The 17433-nt window shown below is 38.9% G+C and overlaps 1 protein-coding gene across 1 annotated transcript; it reads left to right on the top strand.

Annotated features, from left to right (window-relative positions):
• Positions 1 to 2479: 2479 nt before the first annotated feature.
• On the top strand, positions 2480 to 5945 carry LOC129922749 (uncharacterized). Its single transcript, XM_056009700.1, has 3 exons — positions 2480 to 3007; positions 5439 to 5516; positions 5940 to 5945. Exons 1-3 carry the CDS (start codon positions 2480 to 2482, stop codon positions 5943 to 5945), a joined length of 612 nt encoding a protein of 203 aa, XP_055865675.1.
• Positions 5946 to 17433: the final 11488 nt, after the last annotated feature.

Below are 17433 nucleotides of genomic sequence, written 5' to 3'. Positions count from 1 at the left end.
CCAAGATATTACAAACAAAGCTGTTTTTCGTATCCAAAGGTCTTCAGAGAAATCGGCGTACAAGAAATCTAAATTAAATTTGGTCAGTTTTCCACAATTGCCCCAGTCGCTATGCAATTTCCTGCATAATCAGCTTCTCTTTGCGGCTAAATATGTATCTCGTGCTATGTAATAGTAATACAATTAAGTGAAAAATTAGTTCGGTTTTATATTTATTACAAAGCTTACATGAACTCTTTCTGTCTGTCTGTCTTTTTGTCTGGCTAAAAGTTTGTACACGATATTATTCCGACACCCAATCTCGGATCAAGCTGAACTTTTGGACAAATATTTCTTTTTAAATGACAAAACAAAATATTTTTTTTAAATAGTAAATTAGCAATTGGTAATAAATTATTTTGTTTGGTATCTCAAACAATGTCAAGAAATGGTGCTTGACTGAAGAGGTGGTGTAAGTTGAATGAGTCCCCTTTATACGAGTCTTAGTGAACACAAACATGAAATAGAAACAAAAGATAACTATACAATCTTCAATGTTTATAGGATCTTCGCTAGCAGAGTGTTTAAGAAGCCTGAGAAGGCTTTAGCCTCAAGTTCAAATTAAGGTCGTTCCCTTTTAATACATTTTAAAAGCGATCACCCAAAAAGCACGTTCATTCTCCACCTATCCCTTTTCAAGTGGTCCAGACAAGTGATAGGATCAAAGTGTATTGAGAACGCTAAAACCATGAAAATGCGCTAGCCAAAAACAATTGGTAAAAAATATTTCTAATCGAAAAGATGTATTATTGTAAGTCTAGACCTATTATGAATTTAATGACATGACTGATTTAAATATAACGTTCGTTTCCGTAAAAAAAATATTTTTTTTTTTTTTGTATTTAGCTTGTTTTGATTTTAAGATCATTACGTAGAATATTGGTTAAGTTGTGTGCTGGCCTGCTTGAGTCTAGAACGACTAGGGTTAAGTTGTGTGCTGGCCTGCTTGAGTCTTAGAACGACTAGGGTTAAGTTGTGTGCTGGCCTGCTTGAGTCTAGAACGACTAGGGTTAAGTTGTGTGCTGGCCTGCTTGAGTCTTAGAACGACTAGGGTTAAGTTGTGTGCTGGCCTGCTTGAGTCTTAGAACGACTAGGGTTAAGTTGTGTGCTGGCCTGCTGGAGTCTTAGAACGACTAGGGTTAAGTTGTGTGCTGGCCTGCTTGAGTCTTAGAACGACTAGGGTTAAGTTGTGTGCTGGACTGCTTGAGTCTTAGAACGACTAGGGTTAAGTTGTGTGCTGGCCTGCTTGAGTCTTAGAACGACTAGGGTTAAGTTGTGTGCTGGCCTGCTTGAGTCTTAGAACGACTAGGGTTAAGTTGTGTGCTGGCCTGCTTGAGTCTTAGAACGACTAGGGTTCATTGCGTCCTCAATCTTGTGTCGGGCTGACCTTGTGTGGCACACAATCGTCAAATCAGATAGCTCCGAATATGAACATTTAACAGATAACGTCCCCTAGCGCTGACCTGGTCATGTCCTCTGGACGGGAACAACCGTATCCCGAAAGTCCTCCTTTATGACTCGTGACAGGATCAAGAAAAACTGATCGTCCTTCCGCCCCGCCTCCGTTATGTCCATGCTATCAAACGGAACCTCAAAGCAGTGGATAATGACCAAGAAAGCCATGGACAGCGAACAAGAATTTGCCACATCTCCACAGTCATATGAAAAAATGTTCTTCGAGATGAGCCATAGTCGTTCTACTATGGAGGAGGCCAACTAAGCACTAATCTTGAATGCCTAGTAATACAGGAGCATTTTCAATAAAACATTGAACTAATTATAAATTTGTAATTGATTCTTATTTGTTACGCTGTAAAGACATGTCAACTAGTATCGTTTCAGAAAGTGAAATTTCTTTTGAACACTTCCAAATGTCTCTTCGACTCAGAGAAAAAGACCTTTAAAAAAGCCTTGGAGAAATATGTCCCCCAAACCGATGTCGCATTCTAGATGGACTGCATCTCCTAGACCACTTTCCACGACAACATTCGACCAATATGTTTATACTTTAGAAATACTGAAAACCACAACGCTTGATAGGTTTGACCGCGTAAGAATACTTCGTAAGTCACGTGACTTTCCATGTTATTAAGTTTTGTGTGAGTTAAAAAAAAAAAGCTCTCATGCTCGAATTCAAGTTGTCCCCCACCTTTTTAAAAATGCATTAAAAAGCAATAAAAAAGATACATCCTTCTTTCTCCCCCAACACCGCACATACCGGTTCAGTAAATTGATTGGATTATAGTGTAGTGAGAAAGCTAAAATCAAGAAATTGTGCTAAAAAAAAAACAATTAGTGAAAATATTAATACTCGCGCAGATTTATTTTCGTAAGTCTAGAGTCTAGATCTATGACAAATGTAATTACATAACTGATCCAAACTAATTGATACAACTAAGCTTTATATATATATATATTTTAAAAGTATTTTTATTATGTAATGAATATTACAGCGCCAGAAGAAAAAACTGTGAGAATGAATGCCATCAACATTAGAGACATTCATATGAAAAGCAAAGGTCATAAATCTAACCGGTCAAAACTGAGGTCAGTCCCACAAAGCCGACGTCGCCGGAACGTAGTGCAGGACTACTACCCACAAAGCAGACGTCGCCGGAACACAGTGCTGGACTACTACCCACAAAGCAGACGTCGCCGGAACACAGTGCAGGACTACTACCCACAAAGCAGTCGTCGCCGGAACACAGTGCTGGACTACTACCCACAAAGCAAACGTCGCCGGAACGCAGTGCAGGACTACTACCCACAAAGCAGTCGTCGCCGGAACACAGTGCTGGACTACTACCCACAAAGCAGACGTCGCCGGAACTCAGTGCAGGACTACTACGTAGACGTGGTGGTGATGATTGACTACAAACGCTACTCCAAGTTCTTAGCACAAGCGAACTACAATAACTTCACGGCAATGCAGACTATTCTAGAGTACTATGCTTTAGTATTTAGTGGGGTGAGTTTCTCTTAGCAGTGGTTCTCAAATTATCTAAATTCGATTGCGCGCATGTATGTAAATGTAAAATCTAATTCGATGTATAAATGTTAGTGCAGAATGAATCGACAGATAGTAGGCATGAGAAACATGCGTGGTCTAAATGTGTGACATTCATAATGAAAAGAAATGAATTGTGTTCAGATATCTCTTTAGTCGAGACGAGAAAGTCGCAGTAGAAAGTAGTAGAAAATCTGTAGCCAGATAGTACTTTGAATAACAACCAAATCTTTACATACTTTTTGTAAGGCACTAAATAAATGGTCAAAAATATTTATTTAAAAACAACGTGAAGCTTAAAAGTTGGAATAGAAGTTTGTTCATTTCACGGATTTCGTTTCTTCACAAAGCAAGACTGTGTGGTGCTCTTACAGAAAGCAGGAGAGACGATGGTTGCACACGTTTAAGGTATGGAAACGCAACAAGAAGCTCTATAAAACTGACACCAACAGTTGGGAACAAAAAGAAGTAAGGGTGAAAGTGATACAGAGTCTTCTGATTACAAATGCTCAACCTATGGCCAAAGCTGTGTATCGAGAATGGGACTCTTTATTTACACAAGACATTGAAAAGGGGAAGGGTTATTACCAAAATACCACAGGAATGTGGTGGCAGTGAATTATATCAATATCTTATTGATTAATTTTAGGAGAGTGAACACAATTTTAAGAGAATTCTAACAATTTTTAAGAGGACTTTAGGAGATTTTCATTTTGTAGGAGATTTATCTGCAGTCAAATTTTGTCAGTTGTTTGAAATAAGCTGTTAAAATGTTCGTCAAGCAGTAACTATCCATCCTGGCATGATTGAAACGCCTACAAATTTAATTGAAACCAATGAAACCAAATAACGATACCGGTAAATAAAAAAAAAAGGTTACCGAAACATTTTAATTTTATTAAAACTAGTCAGTAAAAATTAATTTGGAATACTTGAGATTTTCATACATGGCGGAATACCTATTAATAGAAAGCTTTTTGGCGTATCCGGTGTAAAAAATAAAGATAGCGTGAATAAGCCGTTTTTGAAACGTCACATGTTAGCCATTGTACCCATTTTAGCAATGCACAATCAAAGTGTTAAGCCTTTCGGTTTGTAACTTTCATTGGAGTTGGCAATTTGGAAGTTCAAATTAGACGTCCCTGACCTAGTTTAGCAACTTGAGAGCGTCCTTGAGTGCATTGGTGAAAATCTCAAAGAAAATGTGATTTCGTTTCTTATTTCGTTGAGAGATGTGTCTTGGCTACCAGAGAGGGCTCGAGTTCGAAGCCTCATATAGACTAAGAAATGTATATCCGAGCTGAGTTGTGTTTGTCTTGGCTACCAGAGAGGGCTCGAGTTCGAAGCCTCATATAGACTAAGAAATGTATATCCGAGCTGAGTTGTGTTTGTCTTGGCTACCAGAGAGGGCTCGAGTTCGAAGCCTCATATAGACTAAGAAATGTATATCCGAGCTGAGTTGTGTTTGTCTTGGCTACCAGAGAGGGCTCGAGTTCGAAGCCTCATATAGACTAAGAAATGTATATCCGAGCTGAGTTGTGTTTGTCTTGGCTACCAGAGAGGGCTCGAGTTCGAAGCCTCATATAGACTAAGAAATGTATATCCGAGCTGAGTTGTGTTTGTCTTGGCTACCAGAGAGGGCTCGAGTTCGAAGCCTCATATAGACTAAGAAATGTATATCCGAGCTGAGTTGTGTTTGTCTTGGCTACCAGAGAGGGCTCGAGTTCGAAGCCTCATATTGACTAAGAAATGTATATCCGAGCTGAGTAGTGTTTGTCTTGGCTACCAGAGAGGGCTCGAGTTCGAAGCCTCATATAGACTAAGAAATGTATATCCGAGCTGAGTTGTGTTTGTCTTGGCTACCAGAGAGGGCTCGAGTTCGAAGCCTCATATTGACTAAGAAATGTATATCCGAGCTGAGTTGTGTTTGTCTTGGCTACCAGAGAGGGCTCGAGTTCGAAGCCTCATATTGACTAAGAAATGTATATCCGAGCTGAGTTGTGTTTGTCTTGGCTACCAGAGAGGGCTCGAGTTCGAAGCCTCATATAGACTAAGAAATGTATATCCGAGCTGAGTTGTGTTTGTCTTGGCTACCAGAGAGGGCTCGAGTTCGAAGCCTCATATTGACTAAGAAATGTATATCCGAGCTGAGTTGTGTTTGCTGAGCGCATAAAGGATGCACAGAAAGATTCTCTCATGCCCAGATCCCCTCCAAAGAGATTGAGCCAGAGAGCAATGCTACGAGTAGCCTACTATACAGAAACTATACAAATTCTCTTAATCAGATAATTTTTTTTTGTTGGTGATTTTCCCTAATGTAATTAGCTTTAAGCTTAATGAATACTTTGCTCGAAAATCCTAAAGGTCGATCCGCATATGTTTCTTTTTTCAGGCCGATATGCTGTATGAAGGCATCAAACATCTAGAGTATACGATTCATATTCTTCTGAGTAAAGTATACGTTTTTCAGGTAGTGAAAATAATTAATAGTACTAGATTTATTTTTAAAACATAAAATAAGAGGAAAATTTGACCACGAATAAATATTAATATAGCCAGATTTATATTGCGTATAGATTACATTTTTTAGCAGTGTTTCTCAAACTTTTACCGAGGGTCCTCCATAATTAAGTTACCCTTTCAGACCTTGTGATCTATAAAGCAGATGATGTTTCTTTGGCCAACGGTTAACGAGCAGGAAATCATATAGCCAGCACAACGTCCAACCGTATTTACTTTCTCTAACTAAAGTCATCCACGGCGCCCCGGCTCCTCCGTAGGGGACAAAAAAAAAGTTCAAGATGTCTAGATCACTTTGAGAGTCGCTCAATGTCAAACACAGCATTTGTTCATTTTTTATTAATTTCTTCTTAAATTATTTCCATTTTTACAGCATTGACCATAACACTAACCCACCCACCCCCCTCATCCTGCCCCTCGTTATCCTCAACTAGATCTAAATGACTTGACCACATAACAAGTTACCCTACTTTTTTTTTTTTCCTTATCTCCCCTTGACATGGTGAAGACAAAGACTCAATACGCACGAGTGGTGGCGCTGGACGGTTCCGAGTAAACTACGACACACAATGTCGCCACGGCATCGAGGACGTGGAAACAAGAGACCACATTCTTTATGAATGTCGCGTTCTGCATAAAGGGAGATCGGGACATGGATTTGAAAGAGAACTGGTTCATGTGCGGTGTGCGGCTTTTGGTCTGTCCTCGTACGGGGACAAGGCGACCTTAGAACTTACTGCCCGCTTCCTTTCACGTGCTCTAAGCGAGTTATCGTAGCATGGTTCATTACTAATACGGTTTCTGATTCGGTTGCGCTGGTCTATGATGCCCGTGTAGGCGGGTACTCTGCCTCAACGTGGCACTCGGGTGGAAACGATCGCTAGAGGAAGGGATTCGACAAAATGAGTTTCATCACAAGATTCATGTGGGTGTGTCTAAGAGAATGCGAGAGATTTCTCATTGCATATTGCGGAGTTGCTGTTTATAAATAAATATCAATTGCTTGGATTAGACTGTAGAATTTTTTAAAAACTTTCTAAGGCAGCGGTTCTCAACCTTTTAAGCTCGGTGACCCCTTTTTACAACCCCCCACTCTGCCACGACCCCCCCCACACACACACCTACACACAGCAATAGAAGAATAGACAATAACAATCCATATTTTCGATGGTCTTAGGCGACCCCTGGCAAGTCGTTAATCGACCCCCAAGGGGGTCGCGACCCACAGGCTGAGAACCCCTGTTCTAAGGCCTGTGTCAATTTTTTTAGGCCTGAAAGTTTTAAAGTTTCATCAATTTAATTTGAGAGTTACGATGTATGCATAGTAAATTAGACCTTCTTGCTTCTTAAGTTAACATAACATGTAGATGATTGGAGGTGCTTAAAAGAAAAACAATATTGAATTTGTTTAGAGTTAATATTTTTAAACCCCATTCAATAAAATAAACGTTTCAGCAATGACAAATATTTCCATCAAACACAATTAACTTGTTGAAATCATAGAAGTAGTTTTTTAAAAAAACTTGACTAACAAAAAAAATATCCGAGCACAGTGATTTAAGAATAAGCATCATTGACTTTGCTAATAACTAACCAATGACTTCTATTTACTGACCAAAGACACTATCCAGACTCTCTGCAGACTGCACCACACGACACAACGAACTTAAAGAACCTCACAACTCAAAGCCCCTAAGTATTAGTAACAGTTTAATTTCAAATACATCACAATTGGCGACAACATTAACACAGAGTAAGCAAATCTCTCTTATATAGCGTCTCAACTGGCCTTCTCGAACCTTCTTGACCACTCCAGTTGATCACTTCCGCCGTGACCTGTGTGCGTAATATTTACAACACTGGTCCTTGCCGAACTGGCGAGTATTGTCGCTGGTCACGGTTGACCGCTCGTCCTGTGCTAGACTGGGGCGATTTGGGTAGGCTAAAAACACATACAGTTACGACCACCTGTGTCACCACCAAGTTTCAAACAATACCTTATTTTTTAAAATTAATGATGCAAGTTGTTTTTTTCGCATAAATATACTCTTTTGAAAACAATTTATCAATTAAAGACACATAGATAAAGGCACATTTTTTATTCCATATGAAAGTTTGTACAAGTGCTCCCTCTTCCCTAGTGCTATTAGAGGAAGTAGGGGCTGCCTTAATCAGCCAGGAAAACCAACGACTTGGCATATTTTAAGTGACTTATAAACATGTATGACTAGAATGATACATGAATACGCGTAAAATCTTATCATCTTCTCTATTGAAGTAACGTCTTTGATTTGTAAGAAAATTAATACATCCTTGCCTTTCTTAAGTCGTAGAACGACTGTGGTTTATCTCGTAGAACGACTGTGGTTTATCTCGTAGAACGACTGTGGTTTATCTCGTAGAACGACTGTGGTTTATTGTGGTTTATCTCGTAGAACGACTGTGGTTTATCTCGTAGAATGACTGTGGTTCATCTCACTGCTGACACCTATTCTCGAGACTAATTTCTATTATGATGATTACAAGAATGTAAGGGAAATTATATTAAAAGGAAAAAATATTTTTTTGTATATGCTGAGTAACATTTATCCATACAATTTAGCTATTAGTTAAAACAAAATGTCATAAATTAAATATTTCATTTGGTTTTCCTGATCAGTATCTCGCTGATCTTGGTATCTGAACAAACGTCGAATCCAGACCTTGTTGGTGAGTTTGCTAGTACTCGATTCTCTGCGTGAGACTCAGCTTTTGTTAAACGCTTGAGTGCAGAATTCAAGTTGACATCCTCAGGACTGTGCAAGTTCACATCATTCGTAGGCTTCCTGTCGTGGAAGCTACATTCGTAGGCTTCCTGTCGTGGAAGCTACATTCGTAGGCTTCCTGTCGTGGAAGCTACATTCGTAGGCTTCCTGTCGTGGAAGCTACATTCGTAGGCTTCCTGTCGTGGAAGCTACATTCGTAGGCTTCCTGTCGTGGAAGCTACATTCGTAGGCTTCCTGTCGTGGAAGCTACATTCGTAGGCTTCCTGTCGTGGAATCTACATTCGTAGCCTTCCTGTCGTGGAAGCTACATTCGTAGGAATAGCTATCACAAACATATCACTAGCGTCTCGGTTAAGTAAAGGATCGTATCTCTTTTTGACATGGTAGCCATCATGGTACCTATCGGTTTATCTGTCTTGTTAAGCATGGTACCTATCGGTTTATCTGTCTTGTTAAGCTTGGTTCCTGTCAGTTCATCTGTCTTGTTATACATGGCACCTACTAATTCATCTGTCTTGTTAAGCATAGTTCCTATTAGTTCATCTGTCTTGTTAAGCATGGTTCCTGTCAAATCATCTGTCTTGTTAAGCATGGTACCTATCAGTTCATCTGTCTTGTTAAGCATGGTACCTATCAGTTCATCTGTCTTGTTAAGCATGGTACCAATCAGTTCATCTGTCTTGTTAAAAATGGTACCTATCAGTTCATCTGTCTTGTTAAGTATGGTACCTATCAGTTCATCTGTCTTGTTAAGCATGGTACCAATAGGGTTCATCTGTCTTGCTAAGCATGGTACCTATAAGTTTATATGTCCTGTTAAGCATGGTACCAATCAGTTCATCTGTCTTGTTAAGCATGGTTCCTATCAGTTCATCTGTCTTGTTAAGCATGGTTCCTATCAGTTCATCTGTCTTGTTAAGCATGGTACCAATCAGTTCATCTGTCTTGTTAAGCATGGTTCCTATCAGTTCATCTGTCTTGTTAAGCATGGTACCTATAAGTTTATATGTCCTGTTAAGCATGGTACCAATCAGTTCATCTGTCTTGTTAAGCATGGTTCCTATCAGTTCATCTGTCTTGTTAAGCATGGTTCCTATCAGTTCATCTGTCTTGTTAAGCATGGTACCAATCAGTTCATCTGTCTTGTTAAGCATGGTTCCTATCAGTTCATCTGTCTTGTTAAGCATGGTACCTATAAGTTTACATGTCCTATTAAGCATGGTACCAATCAGTTCATCTGTCTTGTTAAGCATGGTTCCTATCAGTTCATCTGTCTTGTTAAGTATGGTTCCTATCAGTTCATCTGTCTTGTTAAGCATGGTTCCTATCAGTTCATCTGTCTTGTTAAGCATGGTACCAATCGGTTCATCTGTCTTGCTAAGCATGGTACCTATAAGTTTATATGTCCTGTTAAGCATGGTACCAATCAGTTCATCTGTCTTGTTAAGCATGGTTCCTATCAGTTCATCTGTCTTGTTAAGCATGGTTCCTATCAGTTCATCTGTCTTGTTAAGCATGGTACCAATCAGTTCATCTGTCTTGTTAAGCATGGTTCCTATCAGTTCATCTGTCTTGTTAAGCATGGTACCTATAAGTTTACATGTCCTGTTAAGCATGGTACCAATCAGTTCATCTGTCTTGTTAAGCATGGTTCCTATCAGTTCATCTGTCTTGTTAAGTATGGTTCCTATCAGTTCATCTGTCTTGTTAAGCATGGTTCCTATCAGTTCATCTGTCTTGTTAAGCATGGTACCAATCAGTTCATCTGTCTTGCTAAGCATGGTACCTATAAGTTTATATGTCCTGTTAAGCATGGTACCAATTAGTTCATCTGTCTTGTTAAGCAAGGTTCCTATCAGTTCATCTGTCTTGTTAAGCATGGTACCAATCAGTTCATCTGTGTTGTTAAGCATGGTACCTATCAGTTCATCTGTCTTGTTTAGTATGTTACCTATCAGTTGATCTGTCTTGTTAAGTATGGTACCTATCAGTTCATCTATCTTGTTAAGCATGGTACCAATCAGTTCATCTTTCTGCTAAGCATGGTACCTATAAGTTTATATGTCCTGTTAAGCATGGTACCAATCAGTTCATCTGTCTTGTTAAGCATGGTACCTATCAGTTCATCTGTCTTGTTAAGCATGGTACCAATCAGTTTATTTGTGTTGTTAAGCATGGTACCAATCGGTTCATCTGTCTTGTTAAGCATGGTACCAATCGGTTCATCTGTCTTGTTAAGCATGGTACCTATCGGTTTATCTGTCTTGTTAAGCTTGGTTCCTGTCAGTTCATCTGTCTTGTTATACATGGCACCTACTGATTCATCTGTCTTGTTAAGCATAGTTCCTATCAGTTCATCTGTCTTGTTAAGCATGGTACCTATCAGTTCATCTGTCTTGTTAAGCATGGTACCAATCAGTTCATCTGTCTTGCTAAGCATGGTACCTATAAGTTTATATGTCCTGTTAAGCATGGTACCAATCAGTTCATCTGTTTGTTAAGCATGGTTCCTATCAGTTCATCTGTCTTGTTAAGCATGGTTCCTATCAGTTCATCTGTCTTGTTAAGCATGGTTCCTATCAGTTCATCTGTCTTGTTAAGCATGGTACCAATCAGTTCATCTGTCTTGCTAAGCATGGTACCTATAAGTTTATATGTCCTGTTAAGCATGGTACCAATCAGTTCATCTGTCTTGTTAAGCATGGTTCCTATCAGTTCATCTGTCTTGTTAAGCATGGTACCTATCGGTTTATCTGTCTTGTTAAGCTTGGTTCCTGTCAGTTCATCTGTCTTGTTATACATGGCACCTACTGATTCATCTGTCTTGTTAAGCATAGTTCCTATCAGTTCATCTGTCTTGTTAAGCATGGTACCTATCAGTTCATCTGTCTTGTTAAGCATGGTACCAATCAGTTCATCTGTCTTGCTAAGCATGGTACCTATAAGTTTATATGTCCTGTTAAGCATGGTACCAATCAGTTCATCTGTTTGTTAAGCATGGTTCCTATCAGTTCATCTGTCTTGTTAAGCATGGTTCCTATCAGTTCATCTGTCTTGTTAAGCATGGTTCCTATCAGTTCATCTGTCTTGTTAAGCATGGTACCAATCAGTTCATCTGTCTTGCTAAGCATGGTACCTATAAGTTTATATGTCCTGTTAAGCATGGTACCAATCAGTTCATCTGTCTTGTTAAGCATGGTTCCTATCAGTTCATCTGTCTTGTTAAGCATGGTACCTATCAGTTCAACTGTCTTGTTAAGCATGGAACCAATCAGTTCATCTGTCTTGTTAAGTATGGTACCTATCATTTCATCTGTCTTGTTAAGTATGGTACCTATCAGTTCATCTGTCTTGTTAAGCATGGTACCAATCAGTTCATCTGTCTTGCTAAGCATGGTACCTATAAGTTTACATGTCTTGTTAAGCATGGTTCCTATCAGTTCATCTGTCTTGTTAAGCATGGTTCCTATCAGTTCATCTGTCTTGTTAAGCATGGTACCAATCAGTTCATCTGTCTTGCAAAGCATGGTACCTATAAGTTTATATGTCCTGTTAAGCATGGTACCAATCAGTTCATCTGTCTTGTTAAGCATGGTTCCTATCAGTTTATATGTCCTGTTAAGCATGGTACCAATCAGTTCATCTGTCTTGTTAAGCATGGTTCCTATCAGTTTATATGTCCTGTTAAGCATGGTACCAATCAGTTCATCTGTCTTGTTAAGCATGGTTCCTATCAGTTTATATGTCCTGTTAAGCATGGTACCAATCAGTTCATCTGTGTTGTTAAGCATGGTACCAATCAGTTTATCTGTCTTGTTATACATGGCACCTACTGATTCATCTGTCTTGTTAAGCATGGTACCTATCAGTTTATCTGTCTTGTTAAGCATGGTACCTATCAGTTCATCTGTCTTGTTAAGCATGGTACCAATCAGTTCATCTGTCTTTTTAAGTATGGTACCTATCAGTTCATCTGTCTTGTTAAGTATGGTACCTATCAGTTCATCTGTCTTGTTAAGCATGGTACCAATCAGTTCATCTGTCTTTTTAAGTATGGTACCTATCAGTTCATCTGTCTTGTTAAGTATGGTACCTATCAGTTCATCTGTCTTGTTTAGTATGTTACCTATGAGTTGATCTGTCTTGTTAAGTATGGTACCTATCAGTTCATCTGTCTTGTTAAGCATGGTACCAATCAGTTCATCTTTCTGCTAAGCATGGTACCTATAAGTTTATATGTCCTGTTAAGCATGGTACCAATCAGTTCATCTGTCTTGTTAAGCATGGTACCAATCAGTTTATTTGTGTTGTTAAGCATGGTACCAATCGGTTCATCTGTCTTGTTAAGCATGGTACCAATCAGTTCATCTGTCTTGTTAAGCATGGTACCAATCAGTTCATCTGTCTTGTTAAGCATGGTACCAATCAGTTCATCTGTCTTGTTAAGCATGGTACCAATCAGTTCATCTGTCTTGTTAAGTATGGTACCTATCAGTTCATCTGTCTTGTTAAGTATGGTACCTATCAGTTCATCTGTCTTGTTAAGCATGGTACCAATCAGTTCATCTGTCTTGCTAAGCATGGTACCTATAAGTTTACATGTCTTGTTAAGCATGGTTCCTATCAGTTCATCTGTCTTGTTAAGTATGGTACCTATCAGTTCATCTGTCTTGTTAAGCATGGTACCAATCAGTTCATCTGTCTTGCTAAGCATGGTACCTATAAGTTTACATGTCTTGTTAAGCATGGTTCCTATCAGTTCATCTGTCTTGTTAAGCATGGTTCCTATCAGTTCATCTGTCTTGTTAAGCATGGTACCAATCAGTTCATCTGTCTTGCAAAGCATGGTACCTATAAGTTTATATGTCCTGTTAAGCATGGTACCAATCAGTTCATCTGTCTTGTTAAGCATGGTTCCTATCAGTTTATATGTCCTGTTAAGCATGGTACCAATCAGTTCATCTGTCTTGTTAAGCATGGTTCCTATCAGTTCATCTGTCTTGTTAAGCATGGTTCCTATCAGTTCATCTGTCTTGTTAAGCATGGTACCAATCGGTTCATCTGTCTTGTTAAGCATGGTACCAATCGGTTCATCTGTCTTGTTAAGCATGGTACCTATCGGTTTATCTGTCTTGTTAAGCTTGGTTCCTGTCAGTTTATCTGTCTTGTTATACATGGCACCTACTGATTCATCTGTCTTGTTAAGCATGGTACCTATCAGTTTATCTGTCTTGTTAAGCATGGTACCTATCAGTTCATCTGTCTTGTTAAGCATGGTACCAATCAGTTCATCTGTCTTTTTAAGTATGGTACCTATCAGTTCATCTGTCTTGTTAAGTATGGTACCTATCAGTTCATCTGTCTTGTTTAGTATGTTACCTATCAGTTGATCTGTCTTGTTAAGTATGGTACCTATCAGTTCATCTGTCTTGTTAAGCATGGTACCAATCAGTTCATCTTTCTGCTAAGCATGGTACCTATAAGTTTATATGTCCTGTTAAGCATGGTACCAATCAGTTCATCTGTCTTGTTAAGCATGGTTCCTATCAGTTCATCTGTCTTGTTAAGCATGGTACCAATCAGTTTATTTGTGTTGTTAAGCATGGTACCAATCGGTTCATCTGTCTTGTTAAGCATGGTACCAATCGGTTCATCTGTCTTGTTAAGCATGGTACCTATCGGTTTATCTGTCTTGTTATACATGGCACCTACTGATTCATCTGTCTTGTTAAGCATAGTTCCTATCAGTTCATCTGTCTTGTTAAGCATGGTACCTATCAGTTCATCTGTCTTGTTAAGCATGGTACCAATCAGTTCATCTGTCTTGCTAAGCATGGTACCTATAAGTTTATATGTCCTGTTAAGCATGGTACCAATCACTTCATCTGTTTGTTAAGCATGGTTCCTATCAGTTCATCTGTCTTGTTAAGCATGGTTCCTATCAGTTCATCTGTCTTGTTAAGCATAGTTCCTATCAGTTCATCTGTCTTGTTAAGCATGGTACCAATCAGTTCATCTGTCTTGCTAAGCATGGTACCTATAAGTTTATATGTCCTGTTAAGCATGGTACCAATCAGTTCATCTGTCTTGTTAAGCATGGTTCCTATCAGTTCATCTGTCTTGTTAAGCATGGTACCTATCAGTTCATCTGTCTTGTTAAGCATGGTACCAATCAGTTCATCTGTCTTGCAAAGCATGGTTTCTATCGGTTTATCTGTCTTGTTAAGCTTGGTTCCTGTCAGTTCATCTGTCTTGTTATACATGGCACCTACTGATTCATCTGTCTTGTTAAGCATAGTTCCTATTAGTTCATCTGTCTTATTAAGTATGGTTCCTATCAGTTCATCTGTCTTGTTAAGTATGGTACCTATCAGTTCATCTGTCTTGTTAAGCATGGTACCAATCAGTTCATCTGTCTTGTTAAGCATGGTACCAATCAGTTCATCTGTCTTTTTAAGTATGGTACCTATCAGTTCATCTGTCTTGTTAAGTATGGTACCTATCAGTTCATCTGTCTTGTTTAGTATGTTACCTATCAGTTGATCTGTCTTGTTAAGTATGGTACCTATCAGTTCATCTGTCTTGTTAAGCATGGTACCAATCAGTTCATCTTTCTGCTAAGCATGGTACCTATAAGTTTATATGTCCTGTTAAGCATGGTACCAATCAGTTCATCTGTCTTGTTAAGCATGGTTCCTATCAGTTCATCTGTCTTGTTAAGCATGGTACCAATCAGTTTATTTGTGTTGTTAAGCATGGTACCAATCGGTTCATCTGTCTTGTTAAGCATGGTACCAATCGGTTCATCTGTCTTGTTAAGCATGGTACCTATCGGTTTATCTGTCTTGTTATACATGGCACCTACTGATTCATCTGTCTTGTTAAGCATAGTTCCTATCAGTTCATCTGTCTTGTTAAGCATGGTACCTATCAGTTCATCTGTCTTGTTAAGCATGGTACCAATCAGTTCATCTGTCTTGCTAAGCATGGTACCTATAAGTTTATATGTCCTGTTAAGCATGGTACCAATCACTTCATCTGTTTGTTAAGCATGGTTCCTATCAGTTCATCTGTCTTGTTAAGCATGGTTCCTATCAGTTCATCTGTCTTGTTAAGCATAGTTCCTATCAGTTCATCTGTCTTGTTAAGCATGGTACCAATCAGTTCATCTGTCTTGCTAAGCATGGTACCTATAAGTTTATATGTCCTGTTAAGCATGGTACCAATCAGTTCATCTGTCTTGTTAAGCATGGTTCCTATCAGTTCATCTGTCTTGTTAAGCATGGTACCTATCAGTTCATCTGTCTTGTTAAGCATGGTACCAATCAGTTCATCTGTCTTGCAAAGCATGGTTTCTATCGGTTTATCTGTCTTGTTAAGCTTGGTTCCTGTCAGTTCATCTGTCTTGTTATACATGGCACCTACTGATTCATCTGTCTTGTTAAGCATAGTTCCTATTAGTTCATCTGTCTTATTAAGTATGGTTCCTATCAGTTCATCTGTCTTGTTAAGTATGGTACCTATCAGTTCATCTGTCTTGTTAAGCATGGTACCAATCAGTTCATCTGTCTTGTTAAGCATGGTACCAATCAGTTCATCTGTCTTTTTAAGTATGGTACCTATCAGTTCATCTGTCTTGTTAAGTATGGTACCTATCAGTTCATCTGTCTTGTTTAGTATGTTACCTATCAGTTGATCTGTCTTGTTAAGTATGGTATCTATCAGTTCATCTGTCTTGTTAAGCATGGTACCAATCAGTTCATCTGTCTTGTTAAGCATGGTACCAATCAGTTCATCTGTCTTTTTAAGTATGGTACCTATCAGTTCATCTGTCTTGTTAAGTATGGTACCTATCAGTTCATCTGTCTTGTTAAGCATGGTACCAATCAGTTCATCTGTCTTTTTAAGTATGGTACCTATCAGTTCATCTGTCTTGTTAAGTATGGTACCTATCAGTTCATCTGTCTTGTTTAGTATGTTACCTATCAGTTGATCTGTCTTGTTAAGTATGGTACCTATCAGTTCATCTGTCTTGTTAAGCATGGTACCAATCAGTTCATCTTTCTGCTAAGCATGGTACCTATAAGTTTATATGTCCTGTTAAGCATGGTACCAATCAGTTCATCTGTCTTGTTAAGCATGGTTTCTATCAGTTTATATGTCCTGTTAAGCATGGTACCAATCAGTTCATCTGTCTTGCAAAGCATGGTACCTATAAGTTTATATGTCCTGTTAAGCATGGTACCAATCAGTTCATCTGTCTTGTTAAGCATGGTTTCTATCAGTTTATATGTCCTGTTAAGCATGGTACCAATCAGTTCATCCGTCTTGTTAAGCATGGTTCCTATCAGTTCATCTGTCTTGTTAAGCATGGTACCAATCAGTTCATCTGTGTTGTTAAGCATGGTACCAATCGGTTCATCTGTCTTGTTAAGCATGGTATCAATCGGTTCATCTGTCTTGTTAAGCATGGTACCAATCGGTTCATCTGTCTTGTTAAGCATGGTACCAATCAGTTCATCTGTCTTGTTAAGCATGGTACCAATCAGTTCATCTGTCTTGTTAAGCATGGTACCAATCAGTTCATCTGTCTTGTTAAGTATGGTACCTATCAGTTCATCTGTCTTGTTAAGCATGGTACCTATCGGTTTATCTTTCTTGTTAAGCTTGGTTCCTGTCAGTTCATCTGTCTTGTTATACATGGCACCTACTGATTCATCTGTCTTGTTAAGCATAGTTCCTATTAGTTCATCTGTCTTATTAAGTATGGTTCCTATCAGTTCATCTGTCTTGTTAAACATGGTTCCTATCAGTTCATCTGTCTTGTTAAGCATGGTACCAATCAGTTCATCTGTCTTGCTAAGCATGGTTCCTACCTGTTCATCTGTCTTGTTAAGCATGGTACCTATAAGTTCATCTGTCTTGTTAAGCATGGTACCAAATCAGTTCATCTGTCTTGTTACGTATGGTACCTATCAGTTCATCTGTCTTGTTAAGCATGGTTCCTATCAGTTCATTTGTCTTGTTAAGCATGGTACCAATCAGTTCATCTGTCTTGCTAAGCATGGTACCTATAAGTTTATATGTCCTGTTAAGCATGGT

The sequence above is a fragment of the Biomphalaria glabrata genome, chromosome 14 (genome assembly GCF_947242115.1).
Source record: "Biomphalaria glabrata chromosome 14, xgBioGlab47.1, whole genome shotgun sequence".
In the NCBI taxonomy this organism is placed as follows: domain Eukaryota; kingdom Metazoa; phylum Mollusca; class Gastropoda; family Planorbidae; genus Biomphalaria; species Biomphalaria glabrata.
The sequence above is the reverse complement of the archived record's forward strand: the minus strand, read 5'-3'. Positions and strand labels throughout refer to the sequence as shown.